The sequence below is a fragment of the Cucurbita maxima genome, unplaced genomic scaffold, assembly GCF_002738345.1.
Source record: "Cucurbita maxima cultivar Rimu unplaced genomic scaffold, Cmax_1.0 Cma_Scf00010, whole genome shotgun sequence".
In the NCBI taxonomy this organism is placed as follows: domain Eukaryota; kingdom Viridiplantae; phylum Streptophyta; class Magnoliopsida; order Cucurbitales; family Cucurbitaceae; genus Cucurbita; species Cucurbita maxima.
Window position 1 is genome coordinate 3,656,248 of NW_019272026.1, and position 18,615 is coordinate 3,674,862.

Below are 18,615 nucleotides of genomic sequence, written 5' to 3' on the forward strand. Positions count from 1 at the left end.
ATATATTACTCGCAGAAATACAGACTCCACACTAGACGACCCGGTCCAACCTCACAAGCATCTGGACCGCCAGCGGCTCAGCTCGTAGTTCTTGGTCTGGGCGGTCTGTGGGTCCCACCGGAGTACGCGGCTGCGGCAGGCGCAGCAACGCCGTCTGCCCTGTATGGACCACCGCCCTCGTCCCATCAGCCTTCCCACTTCTACACGCCGCATCTGCATCACGCATCTCTGCAGCATCATCACCAGGTGCAGTTATACATGGGAGCACCACCGCAGGTGACCCAAAGCTCGCCGGAATCGGAAGTGAGGAACACCGCGGAGCGGTCAGAGAGCTTCGAGGAGGAGAAATCAGGGAGCAGTAGCTGGAGAATTGAGGGCGGCGAAAATGGCGATGAGAGGATTAAAGGAAGAGGGTCATGTGGGCGGAGATCGGAGGAGGGTGAAGAGAGTAACAGAAGTGAAATTACGCTGAAATTCTGAAAATTTAATTTTTATCATACCATAATTAGTGTTTGATTACAATATTTTTTATAAATTTTTTGTTTTGATTACAATATGTAAGATGATTTTGTAGTATTAAGTATTTTTAATAAATTAGAATATAATATATTCAATTGGATTTAAGACAAAGCCCATATCTATAATAATGGGCCGACGTTGGGCTTCCTAATCCATTATTAATTTGATATACAATGATTAAAGTTAATTAAAAAAGATTAATTATTAATTTATGATAGCTCAAAAGTTCAATCATGGTTGTTTTGATTAGAAAGAAACATCAAATATTAAATGTAAAAGGCCCTAAGATGGGATCGCAGAACGAAGGACCCCTAGTCTTGTCCGCAGAGGATCCCATCCTTAATGATGGCCCTTTCAACTTTGAGACCTAGACGGGTCTCTCTCACCGAAAATTGACCCACGAGGAACGGACCAGGTAATAAAAAAATACACAATATTAATTTTAGGGAATTTAATAAAAAATGAAAAATGTGGTAATATCGCTATCGACACGTGGGAGATTAGTAAGACGTGAGGTGCCGGCTGATGCAGAGATAAAAGGTGGTCCCCAGCAAATATTTTTCGAGTGTGGGCCATGGGATTTTCCGACTTAGTCAGCACGCAGAACGGGATCACGTGAAATTAGGGACTGGTAGGGCCACATCTCGGGTCTACCGGGTCCAGGTTCTTTCGACTTAACCCGCTTTTTTATCGGCTTAATTCCCCCGACTTACGGAAGCCTGTTTCCTTAGCCATCTTCCTTTCCTCTTTTCTGAAGCCCATTATCTCCCGTTGCTGCAGTTTTAGGATAGTGGTGGAGATCAATTGATTGTTGGAGGACTTGATTGTAATTTAATTAGTTTTTGGTGTTTGTGAAACAGAACCCAATGAGATTGAGTGGCAGCGAAGCAGCAGAGAACCCCCTTCTTTTAGACATTTGATCGAACAGTTTGCAGGGGCCCAAAATGTAATGCAAAACAGCACAAGTTGAGTCAGTGGAAGACCCCATGGACAGGCCAGCTGCGGCGATGACACAGTTTCTGCACACCCTAGCTGCGTCAACGTGGATTAAAAACACTCATCCAACACCTCTCCCTTTCTAGAAGCGGCCATTTCAGCCAGCCCTCATAATTAATTACGCGGGAAGGGGTCCCGTTGCTGAGTCCGTTTTTCCTTTACGGTCGGGCAATCCCACATGCCATCCCTATTATTCCAATCACCCCTTCCTGGGTCCTGGGTCACCTTTTCCCCAACACAACCCCACTCCCACTACTACTTTGATTTCTTCTTTTGCTTTTTGGTCCTCTCCCCCAATTCTTCTTTTTCCAAATCGCCCCCTTTCCCCGAATACTGAAAGTAATAAGGTGGTAGAGATAGGAAAATTAAATATATATAGTTGGTGAAATGTAGGTTAGTTTAGGTACAAGGAAACGTAAGCCACGCTATCCAAGTTGTCCCTAATAAAGGAACATATAAATAACCTACTAATTAGGGTACCCCTAAGATAGTACTAATTGAGATTAATATTTTAAACCATCTGATGGATGAAGCTAAACCGCCTCTAAGAATAGAGGATTAGATCCGAGGTCCATATCATTGACTCTTTATATTAAAATTTAATGCAATATGATGGATATATATATATATATATATATATTTTTTTTTTTTTTTTTTTTTGGGGTTCGATGAAAGTAAAGGACGGGAAAAAAAAATATATGTAATAAAAAAAGAATTTTACATGACACTTATTTGTAATAATAATAATAATAATATTATTATTATTATTTTATACTGTCTCTCCGAATGGTTGATTTGCGTCGGGCGGCGGTGCGGCTTGCCAAGCGGAAGCCGCGAGAAGAGGGCGGCTGTGCCAGCCGAGGGTTAAACACCCTTCGTTCTCCTCGACGGAGAATCCTTCGGCGGAGAAGAGCGTTAGCAGCATACTGGCTTGCTTGAAGGCGTTGGATCCCAAATGGAGGGCTCTAAACCCGGCTTGGTGGAGCCGAGACCTCCATTTGACGAGAGGTTCGTGGCGTTCGACTCGAGCCGATCCTTCACAGCTTACCACGTTGCAAATTTCCCTTTGTAGATACATCTCCGCGAAAGCCTTCTCCGGCATCTTACAGCAAGCTTCGAGTGAATCAAACATGGTGGAGTAGTAAAATAACGCCTCCGTGAACCGCTCCAAGAACCCGGTCTGGTTGTGGTCTGCTTCTTGTTCCACCACCGTCATGATCTTCGGCTTCAAACTCCGGATCCACCCGAGAACCATTTCCAAGGGGTAGGAGAACTGGTTGTTGTTTCCTAGTAGCCGGTGGAGCTGCATAACCGAGTTCACCGCTACCGTCTCCTTAGGACTCACCTGGAGCATCCACGGCTTCACATCTTCCAGCCTCGCCGCCGCTACGCCGCGGAAGGCGAATCGGACGTTCACCGACCGAGCCAACTCAGCGAGTCTTAACCCGATTTCACGCAGCGAGTCGCGGCCGTCGGGAGAAGGTGGGCCAATGCCAGTTAAACGGAGAAGAGGAGGGCCGCCGGGGCGGAGAGCGAGGGCTTGAATTAATGCCGGCCATTGTAAACCGTGCATTAGATTGAAATCGATGACGTGGACGCAATCGTTACCGTCGAAGGCTTCCAAAATGGCTTGGTTGGCGGTGAAATGGGCGAATTTAAGGTAAGGGCAAGCTTCGTAATAATGGTGATAGAGAAGCTCATTTTCGTAGCCGGTGCTAGTAGTGGTGGGGTCATGTGGTGTGAACACGCGCCGAGTCAGCGCGTCAATGAAATGACCGGCGACTTTCCCGATGCCGCGATCGGTGTTGATGCCAGAGAGCAAACTTTGCATTTCGACAAACAGAGACCCAGCCAATGGAAAATCGCCACGGTGGATGGAATCAGCACAAGTGACCAACATATGGACGAGTTTTATACCGGAGTCTTCCTCCATGGCGGTGACGACGGTTAGCTGATTCAGGGCGAGGTTCTGGTGTTGCGCAGCAACACAAGGATCAGTCCAGGAAACATTTCCAGGCGTCTGATTAGAAACCGTAAAGAGATCGGGAAAATCGGATAGATCAGACGGCAAGGATGCCGTTTCATTAAACTCAGAGAGAATGGAATCAACCCAGGAAGCGATGTCGGAAGGGTTGTAATGGACCGCATCGGAGGCGAGTTGAGAGATCTCGGAGGAAGAGTTGAACATAGCAGATTCAAGGCGCTCCAGTCGTTGAGCAACGTGGTGGAGGTCGGAGGAGCGGACCTTGTAGCCAGCGCCGGCGAGAAGGCCATCGATATCTTGAGGTTTGGTGACGGTGGAGGAGGAGCTGCCGCTGCTGCTGCCGGAAGAGGCGGCGGAATCGAAAGGATCCATTAAATTGATTAATTTACAGAGGAAGAGATGGCCGTAGAGGAAGCATAGAGGTGAGGAATTTTAGAGAGAGAAGCAGTGTATCTGAGAATTCAAGAATTCAAGAACAGCCATGGAAAATAGGTGAGTAACCAGTTAAAAACCCTCACAATCAAAATTATATTTTATTTAAAAATAAAATATATTATATTCTAATTACCAGTTGAGAGTGGAAGCCACCATACTGCATAAACGGTAGTAGACACCTAATTTCTACTTGCTTTTCAATATAAGAGATTTTAAGTACCACAAAATATTATTTATTTTTTCCCCCAAAATATTCCCTCGGGAAATCATTATTATGTATCGTAAAAAACCATCTAAAATTTAATTCCAATACGAAAAATCCGTTGAAAATCGAGAAAATTATAATAATAAAAAAAAGAAATGAAAAAAACTAAAACAGAATCTCTATGCAACCTGCAGTTAGACACACGTGGACAAAAAACGTTATACCGAATGACGTTGCTCTGCACAGTGCCCTCCACGCCATCCATGTCATTTGTATGAGATATTATTTGTTATTAATTTAATTTTTGAAATTATTATTGGGATTATTAATTATGCTGAATAGAGTGGTCACAATACACGTCATTTAGAGCAACATTAATTGATTTAAGTCCCATTATTAAGACAAAGATAGCGACACCCATCCCACTGGGCCCATTTAAATAATCTATTAATTATTCGTATTATATACCATAATTATTCTTTTTCAAAATTAAATACCCCCCCCCCACCACCCACGTTAATTATCTTAATATATTCTAATATTTAAATCTAAATTTAGATTTGTAATTTAATTAAAAAAAAAAAATTATGGTGTGTAGGTGAAGTGGTCCAAGAATTACAGATATGATTACATGGGAAATAGGAACGGTTGCATGCATGCAATTGAAATTTACATATTTCCCATTTTTTTTTTTTTTTAATGAGCTGGCTGGCTGTCACCAAACAGAACCGACGTTGATTTTGGTAAGTAAAGTGCCTACGTGGACACATTTGTGTATTTCATTTCATAGTTCAAAATAATTCAATTTGGTCAAACCATAATTTAGTTTTTATTTTTTTTTAATTTTATAAAAAAATTCTTACATAAGTAAGTATTAGTAACCAAATATATTTATAAACCAAAAGGAATTAAAGGTTACATAATAAAAATTGAACCAAAAAAAAAAAAAAAGGAATTTTGTAAGGGTGCATGTGCAGGAGATTGAAATGGCACATGGGTGTTCCTGTCTAAGCCATGGCCTGTGGTCCAGTACATCAAATATGCATAATACAAAGCATAATCTTCTCTGTGACAGTAAGCTTCTAAAAACCCAGCTCTCTCTATGCATTTTTATTTTTTTATTTTTTTTATGTCACATTTTCAGCTACTTGATGGGACTAATTATTAATTTTTTTCATGAAACTAAATTAAATGTAACACATAAGTCACGTTAAGGGTATGTAAAGTTTAAGGATATTTTATTAATTTAATTAAAAAATATATTAAATATGTGGAGAATGTGTTTCTTACGGGTTGGGAACATAAATGGAAAGTTTAGAAGAAATGATACAATAGAAACTTAATTTGGATTTGGAATTAAATATTTAATTATTTGTTACTTACTTTATCTAAATTAACACAAGCAGTACGGACATGTGATATGAAACAATCGTAATTAATTGGTAGCAAATAATGGATGAGATTATTCGAGTTATAGGCAAGTTTGACCCTTTTTTTTTTAAACAATAAATGCAGGTAAAACTACGTGGCATTAATATTAATTTAAAAGTCTATGAATTTTAAGAACTGGTTCTCAATCTATAGTCATTTGCCATAATCTCCATGAAATAATGGCTACTTGACATTAAATTTTGTACGTGCCATGTTATGCTATTTTATTATCAACATTGTCCCTACCTTGTAAATATTCGAAAACATAAAAATAAAAGAAATTATACAAAAAAAAAAAAAAAAAAAAAAAAAAAAAAAAAAAAAAAAAAAAAAAAAAAAAAAAAAAAAAAAAAAAAAAAAAAAAAAAAAAAAAAAAAAAAAAAAAAAAAAAAAAAAAACTAAAATTTAGTTAATTATCTAAAATTAAATAATATAATAAATTTGTTAAAAATAATCTGAGGCCCAATCGCATGGGCTTTTCGAGGCCCAATTTGGGCGATCCATAAAGCTTATTGAACAGAATTAAATCACCAATTAGGTCCAATTCGGATCTTTTGAATCGGTCTCGAATGATTTTACTTTTAGAGATTTTTTAATTTTGAAGTTTGTTCCAAAAATATTATTCGTTAAAAAAAATATATATTCAATAAAAAAAATATAAAAATTAGAAGATATATTTTAAATATTTGTAAATTGTCACAGAGGCTAATGTTACCGACTCCTCACTTTTTAAAAGTGTAAATATCCCACCCATATAAAATTGCTCTAAACAAAGTCCGCTTAACTGTAAAGCTCTTATAATTGAGCATTCGAAAAAGAAAGTGATATTATTGTCATGGTTAATAATTTTCATTTTTTTTTAAGTTTTTCGTGGTTATTATATCATCAGGATCGCTCTTATTTAGATGTGTTTTTGATTCATTGCATCACAATATACCCACTATCGTATATTTATTGAGGGAAAAAAAGAAAAAAAAGTGTATATCCACTATAGAGTATAGTATTAAATTTGACATATTGATTCCGTGGTCCCTAGGTGAAAATGATAGATAAATATAGCCTCGTGTGCTTATTATCTTTGACTTTGAAATTTGTTGAAAAGTTTCTTATTATTTTACAGTTTTTACCTGACATAATTTAATACTAATAAAATCTTTTTTAAAGTTAAATAAACATAATAATCAAGAAAATCCTTTAATTTCATTACTTTACTCATCAATTACTTCCACTGGGTGGACGATACATCTAATTCAGTATCAATTATTAATTCGAAGGAAAATAAAAGTATTTTATTACCGTTGAGGCAATCATGCAACTCTCTCTTTGTTCATGCTGCCGGAGCAAAGTCATAATCTGCAACTATGCTTACGCCTCCGCCGGCACCGGGTGGCGGCGGAGGAAGCGGCAGTGGCGGAGGAGGTGGGTCGAGGTAGTTCTTACCGCCATTGCCGCAATCTCCATGGCTGTTCTTGCCACTGGATTCAATGGGAGCCATCATTTTTGTTTCCTTTTCTGAGCCCAAAGGGAGACCAAAAGGGTTTAGCTGCAAAGGGAAGTAAAGGGAGAAGCCTGCGTTTTAGGCACCCGGCTTTGATGCTTTATATAAGGAGTGCGGTGGTGGGTTTCTATTGTTTCTTCAAATAAGGTAAATTAGGTTTATTGGAATAATTTTAGATGCGCATGCATGCATAAGTCCCTTTATAACTCACATTAACTATACATATATTTAATTATAATCACACTCTCCAATAATATATTATTTTACACATTTCACATTTCTAGTTGGTACGTATTTTTATCACCGTCCATGTTTGTCCGGGGCGTGGTGTTTATGGCCATACGTCGAATGTCTCAGCTATGTTTGTTTAGGATGTGTTGTCTATAACCGAAATCCCTCTTACATGCTTTCATTTTAGATGGACTTTTACTATTTCATGTTGTGTCAATACAAGAATGTATGACTGTTCACCAAAATCATGTCTATCTCCAAAATGTACTACAGGGATAGACTAGTTGTCACTTTTTCCTATCTGGGTTATATCAAAGTCGTTGGTGTTTTTATAACATTTGCTTTCTTTCAAGTTGTTTTCCATGTATTTCTTCACTCACATTTTCTAAAAACATTCCTCCCAAATATGATTCGAGGCTCGAGCATACGCCGACTTGATCATTGGGTTAAAATAAGTACCGCATAATCGTTCTCTCGCTATTACAAGAGTGCAATTGTAACAAGGGGTAAGTAATTGATTTAGATTAGTTTTTGAAATTTTAAGCCGTTTTATTCTCTTTCAAACGGTAAATAGTTCGCCGACGACGACCTTCTAGATGTGTGATTTGAACTAAACTAAATAAGAATGTGGGAAAAGAACAAGAAGCATGGGTGAAAAAAAAGGTGGATGCTTAGATGCTCAACCTCGGTCGTGTTCCAATTTGGAAGAATATTTGTTGCTGACAGAAACCAAAAGCTGATTTAACACACACTATACTAGAATCCAATCCACTCTTCCCAATCTATTTATGTTTTTAGTAATATCAAACAGCTCGTGTCTTGGTGTGCCATGGATTCCATGAGATAGACATTGGTTTTCAGCTAAAATCCCCATTAACTAATGTCCTATTCATATACTCGTCCATATTAATCAATCAATCAATGGGCAGACATCGTTGTTAAAGAATAATTTTTAAATCATTTACATCGTTCGTTCAATCACTCAGCTAAACTAAAATATGCACGAATAAATTTTTTTAAATTACTGGCAAAGGTAAACATAACCCATTTTTTTTAATCTTAAATCAAGTAGGTTAGATTCTTATAAGCTTTTTGGTCACGTTTTCTAATTTTGGTCTAAAAAAACGTAGGATTATTTTTGTGCTTATCCATTAATTGTGATTAATCTTCCCCTTTACTTAGTTGTTTATATTCTATTCCAAATTAGTTCATGAATTGAAATCAACCAGCTTTAGAATTGTGCATCTTAGTTACGTAACCCATCAGGCTTGGGTTGTTGTATGCATATCCTTCTTTGCCACTTAGAAGTCTTAAGCAAGTGTTTAATACTCTAAACCCATCTGTGTATATAAGGAATCATTATGCAAAATAAATCATGGAAGGTGGTTGGATTAGGTTAAGAGATATGTTCCATTTATTCCTAGTTCTTTGATTGAATGGCATTATTAGAGGATTTATTCTTGATTTACTATGTATAACCTCTATTTGCATGTTGTTCTCTAGCACGTTTGAAGCTAAGTTTATAGGTGTTGTCGATGTAGCTCGGTTTTGGCTTGGGTTGGTGTGACTAAGCCAAGTCTTGTGATATAAAATGTTAGGTTTGTGGAGTTAAACCTTCGATTGGAGAGGGAACGAAGTGTTAGGAATCACGAAAATTAACTGATGTGAGACTCACTCTCAATAATCCTCAAATCCTCCCCTCGAACAAAGTACACCATTTGTTCGATATTTGAGGATTCTATTGATATAGCTGAGTTTAGGGTATGCCTTTGATACCATATTAGAAATCACGAATCTTCACAATGGTATAATATTGTCCACTTTGAGCCTAAGTTATCATAACTTTGCTTTGGGCTTCCTCAAAAGGTCTCATACCAATAGAGATGTATTCCTTACTTATAAATCCATGATCTTCCACTATATTAACCAATGTGGGACTCACTCCCAATAATCCTTAACACGAAACATTCTTTATATGAGTGTGGAAACTTCTATCTAGTAGACACGTTTTAAAATCGTGAAGTTGACGACGATATGTAACGGTCTAAAGTGGACAATATATACTAACGGTGGGCTTGAGCTGTTACAAATGATATTAGAACCAGATACGGACGATATGCCAGCGAGCCCCAAGTGGGTAGAATGTGAAATTCTCATATCGGTTGGAGAGGGAATGAAACATTCATTATATGGGTATGGAAACCTCTTCTTGGTAGACGCGTTTTAAAACTGTGAGACTCATGATGATACGCAACGGGTTAAAATGGACAATATATACTAGTAGTGAGCTTAAATGGTTACACAAACGTCATGTTAGAGATGTTAGGTTAGAGCGTCACGACTAACGTTGTGTACCATCATGTTTCATGTGTCGGTAACTGTACAACTAAAATAGTCGACTCCAAGTATTTAGAGGTAGAGGCCATTTATCATTGAAATTTAAGTATATTTCCGAGTATTTACTCCATTTTCCCACGTATTTATACTAAATCCATTTGGGAAGATAGAATATTGGCCCACTTCTTCAACTTGGGCCAAAGCCCAACTATGCGCTATTTGTGGGCTCTATTGTGGCTTATAGTGCACGACGAATTGTGATGCACAAGTGAATAAATATTTAGGTATTGTTGCATTTGAGAAGTGAATATAACAGTTATAACCCACCATTTAATTGCTGCTCGGAGATGTAGTTGTAGATACGGCAGTCTTAATGGGTCATTGGCTCCACCCGTTATCTCCTTCCACGACATGTTGTTGACCTCCCCATATTCTTTATGTAACTTAGTTATCGTCTCTATCTTGCTGCGAGACAACACTTCAATAACTCCACAGTCGCTCTCTACCTAATTAGAATGAGGTAAAACTTAAACTTAAGCTTTGTACTCTATTAATTTATCTGTCCCAGCAATAAAATTTTAAATTTTTCTTGAAAGAGCAATTCCTAAACAAATTTGGTAACATCTTTATGTTTGTTTTTTTTCAATAGTTTTATTTAATTGGCCGTTTGAGTTTAAAAGTAACCTATGACTTTAAAAATATTATAATCGAGTCGCTGAAAATGAAAATATATTTTATGATATAAATAATAATTTTAATTTTTTCACAATTATTTTAAATTCAATATTACTCTTATTTAAATAAGATCTCGATTTATTAATGGTCAAAGAAAATGACATAATTAGTTGTCGGACAAATTTGACTTATCAATGGAGAAAAGAAAAATCAAAAGGGAACAGACAAACCCAGATTCAAAATAGGTGGCAGTCGAGAACGGCCAATTATTTGTTTATTTATTTATTATTAAGGCGTTTCAAATATTACACGTGGCGTAACTCTATTCGTCCGAAAACTTTTTTGCCAGCCAGCCAGCCAGCCCTTACTTCATGGTCCCCCCACCCTTTTCTCATGTAAAAGGTTTCATAAAATGCATAATCCTAGCTGTATAATTAATTAATTAATTGTTTATTTTTATGAATTATATATCTTACCTTTTGAAAATTAAGGAAGAAATAAATGATTGTCGGGTAAAATAATAACGAAAAATAAATAATTTATTAAAATAAAATGAGGAGTAAAAATGGAGGAGGAGGAGAATTGAGGGATTGGTTACAGAGACAGGAAGAAACAGACAATGATCAAATCCCAATTCAAAACAAGGCAGCGCCAGCGCCAGACAGCGCCGTCGTCACTTGCATCTAAGCCTCGTTCTTCAATTCAAAAGCATCCGTACACCTCGCCGCCTTCATCTATGGCTATGACCTTCCCTCTCCGTTAACCCCCTTCTTCTTCCTTCTTGTTACGTTCTGCCCCCACCTCTACCCCAGTTAACCCTTTTTTTAATCCACTTTTTACTTCTTAATTTTATTCCAATCTCCTTTTTCTTCTTCTTTTTTCGTCCACTTTAAGCCCTTTGTATATATCGCTCCATTTCCTCTCTCAACTCTCTTCCTCTTTGGCCCTCTCTCAACCGAGATTCCTGCGGCCTGCCCAGGGATTTGAGTTTTCAGGTCTGTTTCCTATCTGGGTTTCTCCTTTTTTCTCTTTTCAACTCGAATTTGTGCATACCCTTCTCTTTGTTTATAGTTTCTGTTCTTTGATCTGGTTTCTTCCTCGATTTGCTGCATCACTGTTGGGTTTTTCATGCTGAATTCTGAATTTTCTGTGAATATTTTTCTGGGGTTGTGTTTATATTGTGGATTTTTCACGCGATGAACAAGATTTAGTGTTTTTAGGAATAATGTATGCTCTCCACTTCTATATATTTACCTTTTTTGTGTATATCTTCTGAAAGGGCATGCTGTTTCTTTCTGCTGGATGAACAAAAACCATTTGTGGATGAGATTTGTTTTCTATTGCATCGGCTTAAGGATTTGTTGTTCATAGTTTAGATCCATGTATGTTTCTGCAGTTTACTTTGTTCATAGTTGATTAAGTTGTTGAGAATTTATCAGGGGGAAATGACGGAGCCAAAGCCATCCACACCCTTGCTAAGCGCACAATCACCATCTTCACGAAGCCTCCCTGATTTTAAAAAGTCTGTCAAACTCAAATATGTGAAACTTGGCTATCACTATCTCATCACTCATGGAATGTACCTCTTCCTTTCACCTCTGGTTGTTGTGATTGCTGCTCAGCTTTCCACTTTCTCCCTTCAAGATCTTCGTGAAGTTTGGGGTCATCTCCAATATAACTTAGTTTCTGTCATTCTTTGTTCGACCCTCCTTGTTTTCTTGTCTACCTTGTACTTTCTAACCCGTCCTCGCCCTGTGTACCTTGTTAACTTTTCGTGCTACAAGCCCGATGAAGCTCGTAAATGCACGAAGAAGATTTTTATGGATCAATCTCAGATGACAGGGACATTTACAGAGGAGAATCTTCAGTTCCAAAGGAAAATCCTCGAGAGATCTGGCCTTGGAGATTCAACTTATCTTCCTGAGGCTGTTCTCAATATTCCTCCAAACCCCTCCATGGCAGAAGCTCGAAAAGAAGCTGAAATTGTGATGTTTGGTGCCATTGATGAACTTCTAGCTAAGACGAGTGTGAAACCGAAGGATATCGGTATCTTGATCGTGAATTGTAGCTTGTTCAATCCGACTCCATCGCTTTCTGCAATGGTCATCAACCACTACAAGCTTAGAGGGAACATCGTTAGCTACAATCTTGGTGGGATGGGTTGCAGTGCAGGACTAATCTCTATTGATCTTGCTAAGCAGCTGCTTCAGGTCCATCCCAATTCTTATGCCCTGGTAATTAGCATGGAGAACATTACATTGAACTGGTATTTCGGGAACGACCGATCGAAGCTTGTCTCTAATTGCTTATTTCGGATGGGTGGAGCTGCAATATTGCTTTCAAACAGAAGATCTGAGAGGAGGAGGTCCAAATACCAATTAGTTCATACTGTTCGTACCCACAAGGGAGCAGACGATAAATGCTTTAGCTGTGTTACTCAGGAAGAGGACTCAACTGGGAAGATTGGTGTTACTTTATCCAAAGACTTAATGGCAGTTGCAGGTGATGCATTGAAGACTAACATCACGACGTTGGGACCTCTTGTTCTTCCAATGTCGGAACAGCTTCTCTTCTTCGGTACGTTAGTCGGTAAGAAACTCTTCAAAATGAAGATCAAGCCTTACATCCCTGACTTCAAACTAGCATTTGAACATTTCTGCATCCATGCTGGGGGAAGAGCGGTTCTAGACGAACTGGAGAAGAACTTGCAGCTATCTGATTGGCATATGGAGCCGTCGAGGATGACACTGTACCGATTTGGCAACACGTCGAGCAGTTCTCTATGGTATGAATTGGCATATACAGAAGGGAAAGGTCGAATGAAGAAAGGAGATAGAACATGGCAAATAGCATTTGGTTCAGGATTTAAGTGCAATAGTGCAGTTTGGAAAGCTCTAAGGACCATAAATCCAGCTAAAGAAAGGAGCCCATGGATGAATGAGATCGACCAGTTTCCAGTCAATGTTCCAAAAATTTCAGCCATTTGAAGAACAAAACTATTATTAACTCTTCAGTTTTTCATTCATTTTAGTCTCCTCTCTGAGTTGGGATGCCAAGATCTTCCATTGATCATCCTGTGCTGATATTAAAGAAATGACATTTTCTTTTGTTCTAGGCCAGCTTTGTTGCGAGCAGAACATTGCATCTTTGTAGATGCTTTGGGCAAGCTTCATTCATGTCTTGATTTGTATTGAGGATTGGAAGTGTTGAATTCAGCAGACAATTTGGATGGATCATTCATTTCTACTTCTTAAACTTTCTATGTTGCTTCTATCATAATGAATGCTTCTAGTAATCTGTTTGAGACAGCTAAGGAGATCCAAGAATCCAGCGGTCGGGCACACGATCGATATCTGTAGCTTTGCTAAAACGATCCCATCGCCATCGCCATTGGCGCAGATCATCACAATCAGAAGATCAGTTTCTTTCCCACAAGAAACCTTAACCAGGAAGTTTACAACACCACTTGCTTTGACTTTTCCTTTTCTTTTTAAAGCTGGGAATCTGGATTTGGAATGAGAATTATTCTCCATAAATGTCTGTAGCTTTGCTTATTTTCTACGGAGAAGTTCATGGTTTTGCTGAATGATAGAAACACACAAAAAAAAATTACTTTTGTGGTGGTGGTGGGCCCAGGTTGAATTTAGTTAATCCATCTGGGAATGTGAGAGTGGGGATACAATGCAGCCAAAAATGTAATAATATAAGGAAAGCAGCACCATACTGGAAGGATCCTCCTGTCGTGATCGTATCAAATTGCCTAACAATCTCCTGAACAGTGAGTACCAATCAGTATTAAATGAATACCAATAATTTGTTCTTTTGGTATGTAGATCTTTTAAAATCGAGTAGAAATATTCGACTCAAAATCTTGGACGATGTCGATTTTATTATAGCTTAATTAGACGAGTAGAAACTCCTCATGTAATTGTTCTTCAACGTGGTCTTTGCTACTACATTGACAGTGGTTAAAGATCTAAAGATCTTAAAAATATAAAGCACAAGACAACGCCATAACGAAAACGTGCTCAATTGAGATGACAAGTTCACACCCATATCTGCAGAATTGACAAAGTGTATACAAAAAATCAGCAAAGTCCATATCTCACAAAAGATGAACCTGTATAGGATAGGATATAAGCTCAACGCTCTGCTGGCTTCCCATCGAGCATTGGAGAGACTGTTTCACTCATTTCCCGCCTCTACCTTCTCCTTCTCTCTGAACTTTCCCTCGTCTGCGATACTGAACCCCTCGATCTTGCGTGAGACCTCGTCTGCACTTACCTTTACTTTTCCCATAGATCCATTGACCAAAGCTTCATCTGAGTCGTCATGTGTTAAAGGACCAGTCTGCCATATCCTAATGGTTCCATCCTCAGATCCAGAGGCATAGGATTCTCCTCCGGGTGCAAAGCGCAAGCAATGTACAGGTCCATGATGACCCTTGTTACATGCTGCATCAACAGTTAAACACAAGGCATTCTTCAGCAATCCCGAACGGGACCTCACAGGAAAATTTGATGCTTTTTGGCAAACTAAAAAGGAAAGAGAATGATATAGCAGAAGAGCATACCAATCTCATCACCAGTATGAAAATCAAATACATGGATCCACATATCCTCTCCACCCGCTATGAACTTCATCCCATACTTCGGTTCCAACGAAGCGGATTCTACATTGCAAGGCATATTATAGCTCTTAACTAAGCCAAAGCTGAAAAGAGAAGGAACAAAAATCAGGAGGAGAGTATAATTTATTAGTAACACTGCTTAAGCAAGCAATACACTTACTGATTTGCATCCCAAAATTTAACAGTAGATCCATCAGCAGTTGTTATATACCGTCCATCCTGACTTACTTCTGCACTGGTCACTGATGACTTGGTTTCAAGTGTTTGAACTATTTGGCCACTTCTTACATCCCATAATCTGTTCGGCCACGACTGAACTTAATAAGACTAACCAAATATCTAAATAATAACTAATAAAAGAAAATAAATATCGATGTAGTACGAGAAGGCAGATTAACACCCAGCAATACACACCTGACACCTCCCATGTCAGTGCAAGAACTTAATATTGTTTGATCACTGTGAAGCCATGTAACAGTTCTGACTGAACCGGGGGATTTATCCACTTCTCTTGGAGGCGCATCTGGACGATTCAAATCATATATCCGTAGTACTTTCTCCAGACCACCAGTCAATAGAAGGTGTGTATCCTGTCACATTTTAGAAAACGTATCAAGTGAAAAAAGAGAAATTCATCTTAAAGATAAAGATCTAAGCGTCAAATTCATTCCACATAATCACCCCACATAAATCACAAGATGATAACACAATTCGGTAGATAACAGTCAGAATTCAAATATTGCCACAATCATTTCTGCAACGAGGGAGAATAACAAGCAGTAAGAGATCAAGTCAAATAAACAACTAATGAGAGCAATCATGTAAGCAGAACTATACATCTAATCCTATCAAAATCGAAATAACTCAAAAACCAAGAATCACATGAATAAACCACAATCACATTGAATCAATCAAGCCCGCACACCAACAAGAAGTGAAACTTCTTTTTTCTAATAATAATATCCAGTGTCTAAGCCAACTAAAGCGCAGCTGGATTAACCTCACTTGGGCCAACTGTTGTATCCTACAAGTTGTCATGGGTTTTGAAAAACTAGGTAGGTGACAACTGTGGGATTAATTCCTATGTATAGTCAGTAAGGTAAAAAGATGCACCATGATTTGATAGTAGATTCCAATGTAATTTCTTAGGGCATGATCATATGCAAATCAGCAAAGTGTGTGAATCAAGAATGTGATAAAAGATATTACCTCCGAAAAGGCACAGGCACGGACAATATGCTTGTGCTCAAATGAGTGCAGTACATGTCCAGTTAATGCATCCCATACTTTCCTGTAAGTTCAATCACAAATATGAAGGATCCTAACAATGATTCCATTCTCCATCATTGTCACAAAATCACTTGAAAATCATGTCTAGCTTCCATTGCAAATGTAGTAAAATTTAACAAACAAGATTTTGTTATCAAAATGAAGCTTACAAATAATCAATTTCAAAATAATTACAATAAAAGCTACTGTATGCCTGAGGAGTGGAGGTGTAAGAGATGGTGCAGTACTAGAGGAAGCAAATACTGGGGAGAATGGAAGAAGACTACAATGGGTAGTTCTGCCAAAAAGTCATGGTGCAAAATGGACTGGCAAGGGGCATACAAAAACAAGGTAGCAAAAGCAAGTGTGCAGGCAATGTGATTCCAACTGATGTAGTTAGATGCATAGAAAGTAATGCTTAGCAGAGTTTAGTAAGTTGGTCGGTAGGTCGGTTAACCATTGTGACTAATGGCTAGAACCAACTAGTTTCTAACGTCAGAATTGACGTTCCAGAACCCTCAACCATAACGGAGTCTTACTTGCAAATTTGCCAAATAAAATAGAATTATTCTACCACTCTGTACCAAAAAGAGGAAACACATAGGAAATTGAACTATTAAATGTATATATAGAAGAGTACAGACCGTAAAGCAGAACTAAGAAGCATGGGAATCAAATTAAGTAGTACTTGAAACAACAAATTATAAGGAAAAATTCAACTATGTTGATCGGTTAATAAATCCCGAGAAAAGTTAGGAAAATCCCTATTACCCATCGATACTATACACATGAAGAGCTACTCCTCTAATTGTAGACTGCATACAATGATATGACTATCAAAAATTAAAAATATGGCAGTTCTTAAAACGCATCATGAAAACAAATGAAGAAAAACATACGCTGAAAAATCAGCAGAACCAGTGGCAGCACGTAAGGCATTGGTATCCAGGCAACAACTCCAAACTGCGCCTTTGTGACCTTCAAATGTACCAATCCAATCGCCAGTTTCTCCATTCCTGAGCATGGGATTGGAATCTGAATGGCGCAAGAAAAGCATACTTCAGAGGCAACACAGTATAATAAACTGTGGATTATGCTTTGAGAAAACCACCAAGACACATGGGTTTCATGGAATCTCTCATCAAGAAAGGCTAAAATCACAATGCCCACGTCTAAGCACATCTATCTATTAAAGTCAAAAGGACTGATACTGAACAAGAATGATCCAAAATCATTTACCACTCATAAACTGATGATCTTCTAAATTAACAGTATTAGAAACTTTCGCAATTCATAAATTCACGTCTAAAAAATAAAAACAAAAAAAGTTAACTGCATACCCTTGCTGGCACTGATGAGGAAGAATCCATCCGGCGTAACAGGGCTATAAGATAGATCCACGACCGGTCGAGAATGGCCATGGCAAACAAGAGGAATAGCCACTTTCTTCTTATCCATCTCTCACAAAAATCTACTCTACACTTCTATAAACCTAACCTAAAAACTATAGATTTGCTCTTTATTGATACCTTTAAACCTGTATTTCAAGAACAAATAACCAAATCAAAACCCTAGAGCCGCAAATCCTCATAAATTCACAATCAACTGTAGACAGAACGACGGCGATCAGTAGAATCAAAGTAAGCCTTTTGAATTGTGATCGATCGAAAATTGGAGCGAGAAATGGCGGTATATAACACAGGTGAGAGACGCCAACAACAAAGCTAACACCCACACCTCCTAACCCTCTAAAATGGCCCTGATAAAATCAAAATCTAAACCCAAAATTACAGCGAGAAGAAAATTTTCAAAAAATTAAACCTTTAAAAGGAAAATCTAACAAAACAGAGCTTCCTAGAGAAGGGCTAGGCGCAACCATAACTGGCTTCAGACCTGATCTTATATATCATGAAATCACTTTTTATTATTATTATTTTTTCCTTTCTTTTCTTTTGGGCCTGCGTCGATATGGGCTTCAATTTGTGACCGGCCCATTAGGATGCTGAGGACCGTGTCATCGTTCCTTTCTTTTCTTTTGGGCCTGCGTTGATGGGCTACAACTTGCGACCGGCCCATTAAGATGCTGAGGCCCGTGTTATCGTTCATTTCTTTTCTTTTGGGCCTGCGTTGAGATGGGCTTCAACTTGCAAACGGCCCATTAAGATGCTGAGGCCCGTGTCATCGTTCGTTTCTTTTCTTTTGGGCCTGCGTCGATATGGGCTTCGATTTGCGACCGGCCCATTAGAATGCTGGCGTGTCATCGTTCCTTTCTTTTATTTTGGGCCTTCATCGAGATGGGCTTCAACTTGCGACCGGCCCATTAGGATGCTGAGGACCGTGTCATCGTTCCTTTCTTTTCTTTTTGGCTTACTTCGAAATGGCCTTCATTTGCGACCGGCCCATTA

The 18,615-nt window shown here is 38.4% G+C and overlaps 4 protein-coding genes across 4 annotated transcripts in view; 2 read left to right on the forward strand and 2 right to left on the reverse strand.

Annotated features, from left to right (window-relative positions):
• The window catches only part of LOC111485191 (myb family transcription factor EFM-like), a 2,385-nt gene extending 1,853 nt beyond the window's left edge, over positions 1-532 (forward strand). The window contains exon 4 of the mRNA XM_023131958.1: positions 16-532. Within this exon, the coding sequence (XP_022987726.1) occupies positions 16-480 (465 nt within the window). The 3' untranslated portion in view covers positions 481-532. The remainder of the gene's footprint in view (positions 1-15) is intronic.
• Positions 533-2,246: 1,714 nt separating this feature from the next.
• On the reverse strand, positions 2,247-3,994 carry LOC111485164 (DELLA protein SLR1-like). Its single transcript, XM_023131914.1, has one exon. It carries the CDS (start codon positions 3,869-3,871, stop codon positions 2,285-2,287), a length of 1,587 nt encoding a protein of 528 aa, XP_022987682.1. The 5' UTR covers positions 3,872-3,994; the 3' UTR covers positions 2,247-2,284.
• A 6,912-nt stretch (positions 3,995-10,906) lies between these two features.
• Positions 10,907-13,566, forward strand: LOC111485170 (3-ketoacyl-CoA synthase 11). Its single transcript, XM_023131923.1, has 2 exons — positions 10,907-11,306; positions 11,751-13,566. Exon 2 carries the CDS (start codon positions 11,757-11,759, stop codon positions 13,296-13,298), a length of 1,542 nt encoding a protein of 513 aa, XP_022987691.1. The 5' UTR covers positions 10,907-11,306; positions 11,751-11,756; the 3' UTR covers positions 13,299-13,566.
• A 612-nt stretch (positions 13,567-14,178) lies between these two features.
• Positions 14,179-18,089, reverse strand: LOC111485220 (serine-threonine kinase receptor-associated protein-like). The gene is made up of 7 exons (XM_023132002.1): positions 17,551-18,089; positions 17,110-17,245; positions 16,151-16,232; positions 15,356-15,531; positions 15,102-15,239; positions 14,885-15,024; positions 14,179-14,765 (listed from the first exon to the last, which is right to left on the reverse strand). Exons 1-7 carry the CDS (start codon positions 17,666-17,668, stop codon positions 14,497-14,499), a joined length of 1,059 nt encoding a protein of 352 aa, XP_022987770.1. The 5' UTR covers positions 17,669-18,089; the 3' UTR covers positions 14,179-14,496.
• Positions 18,090-18,615: the final 526 nt, after the last annotated feature.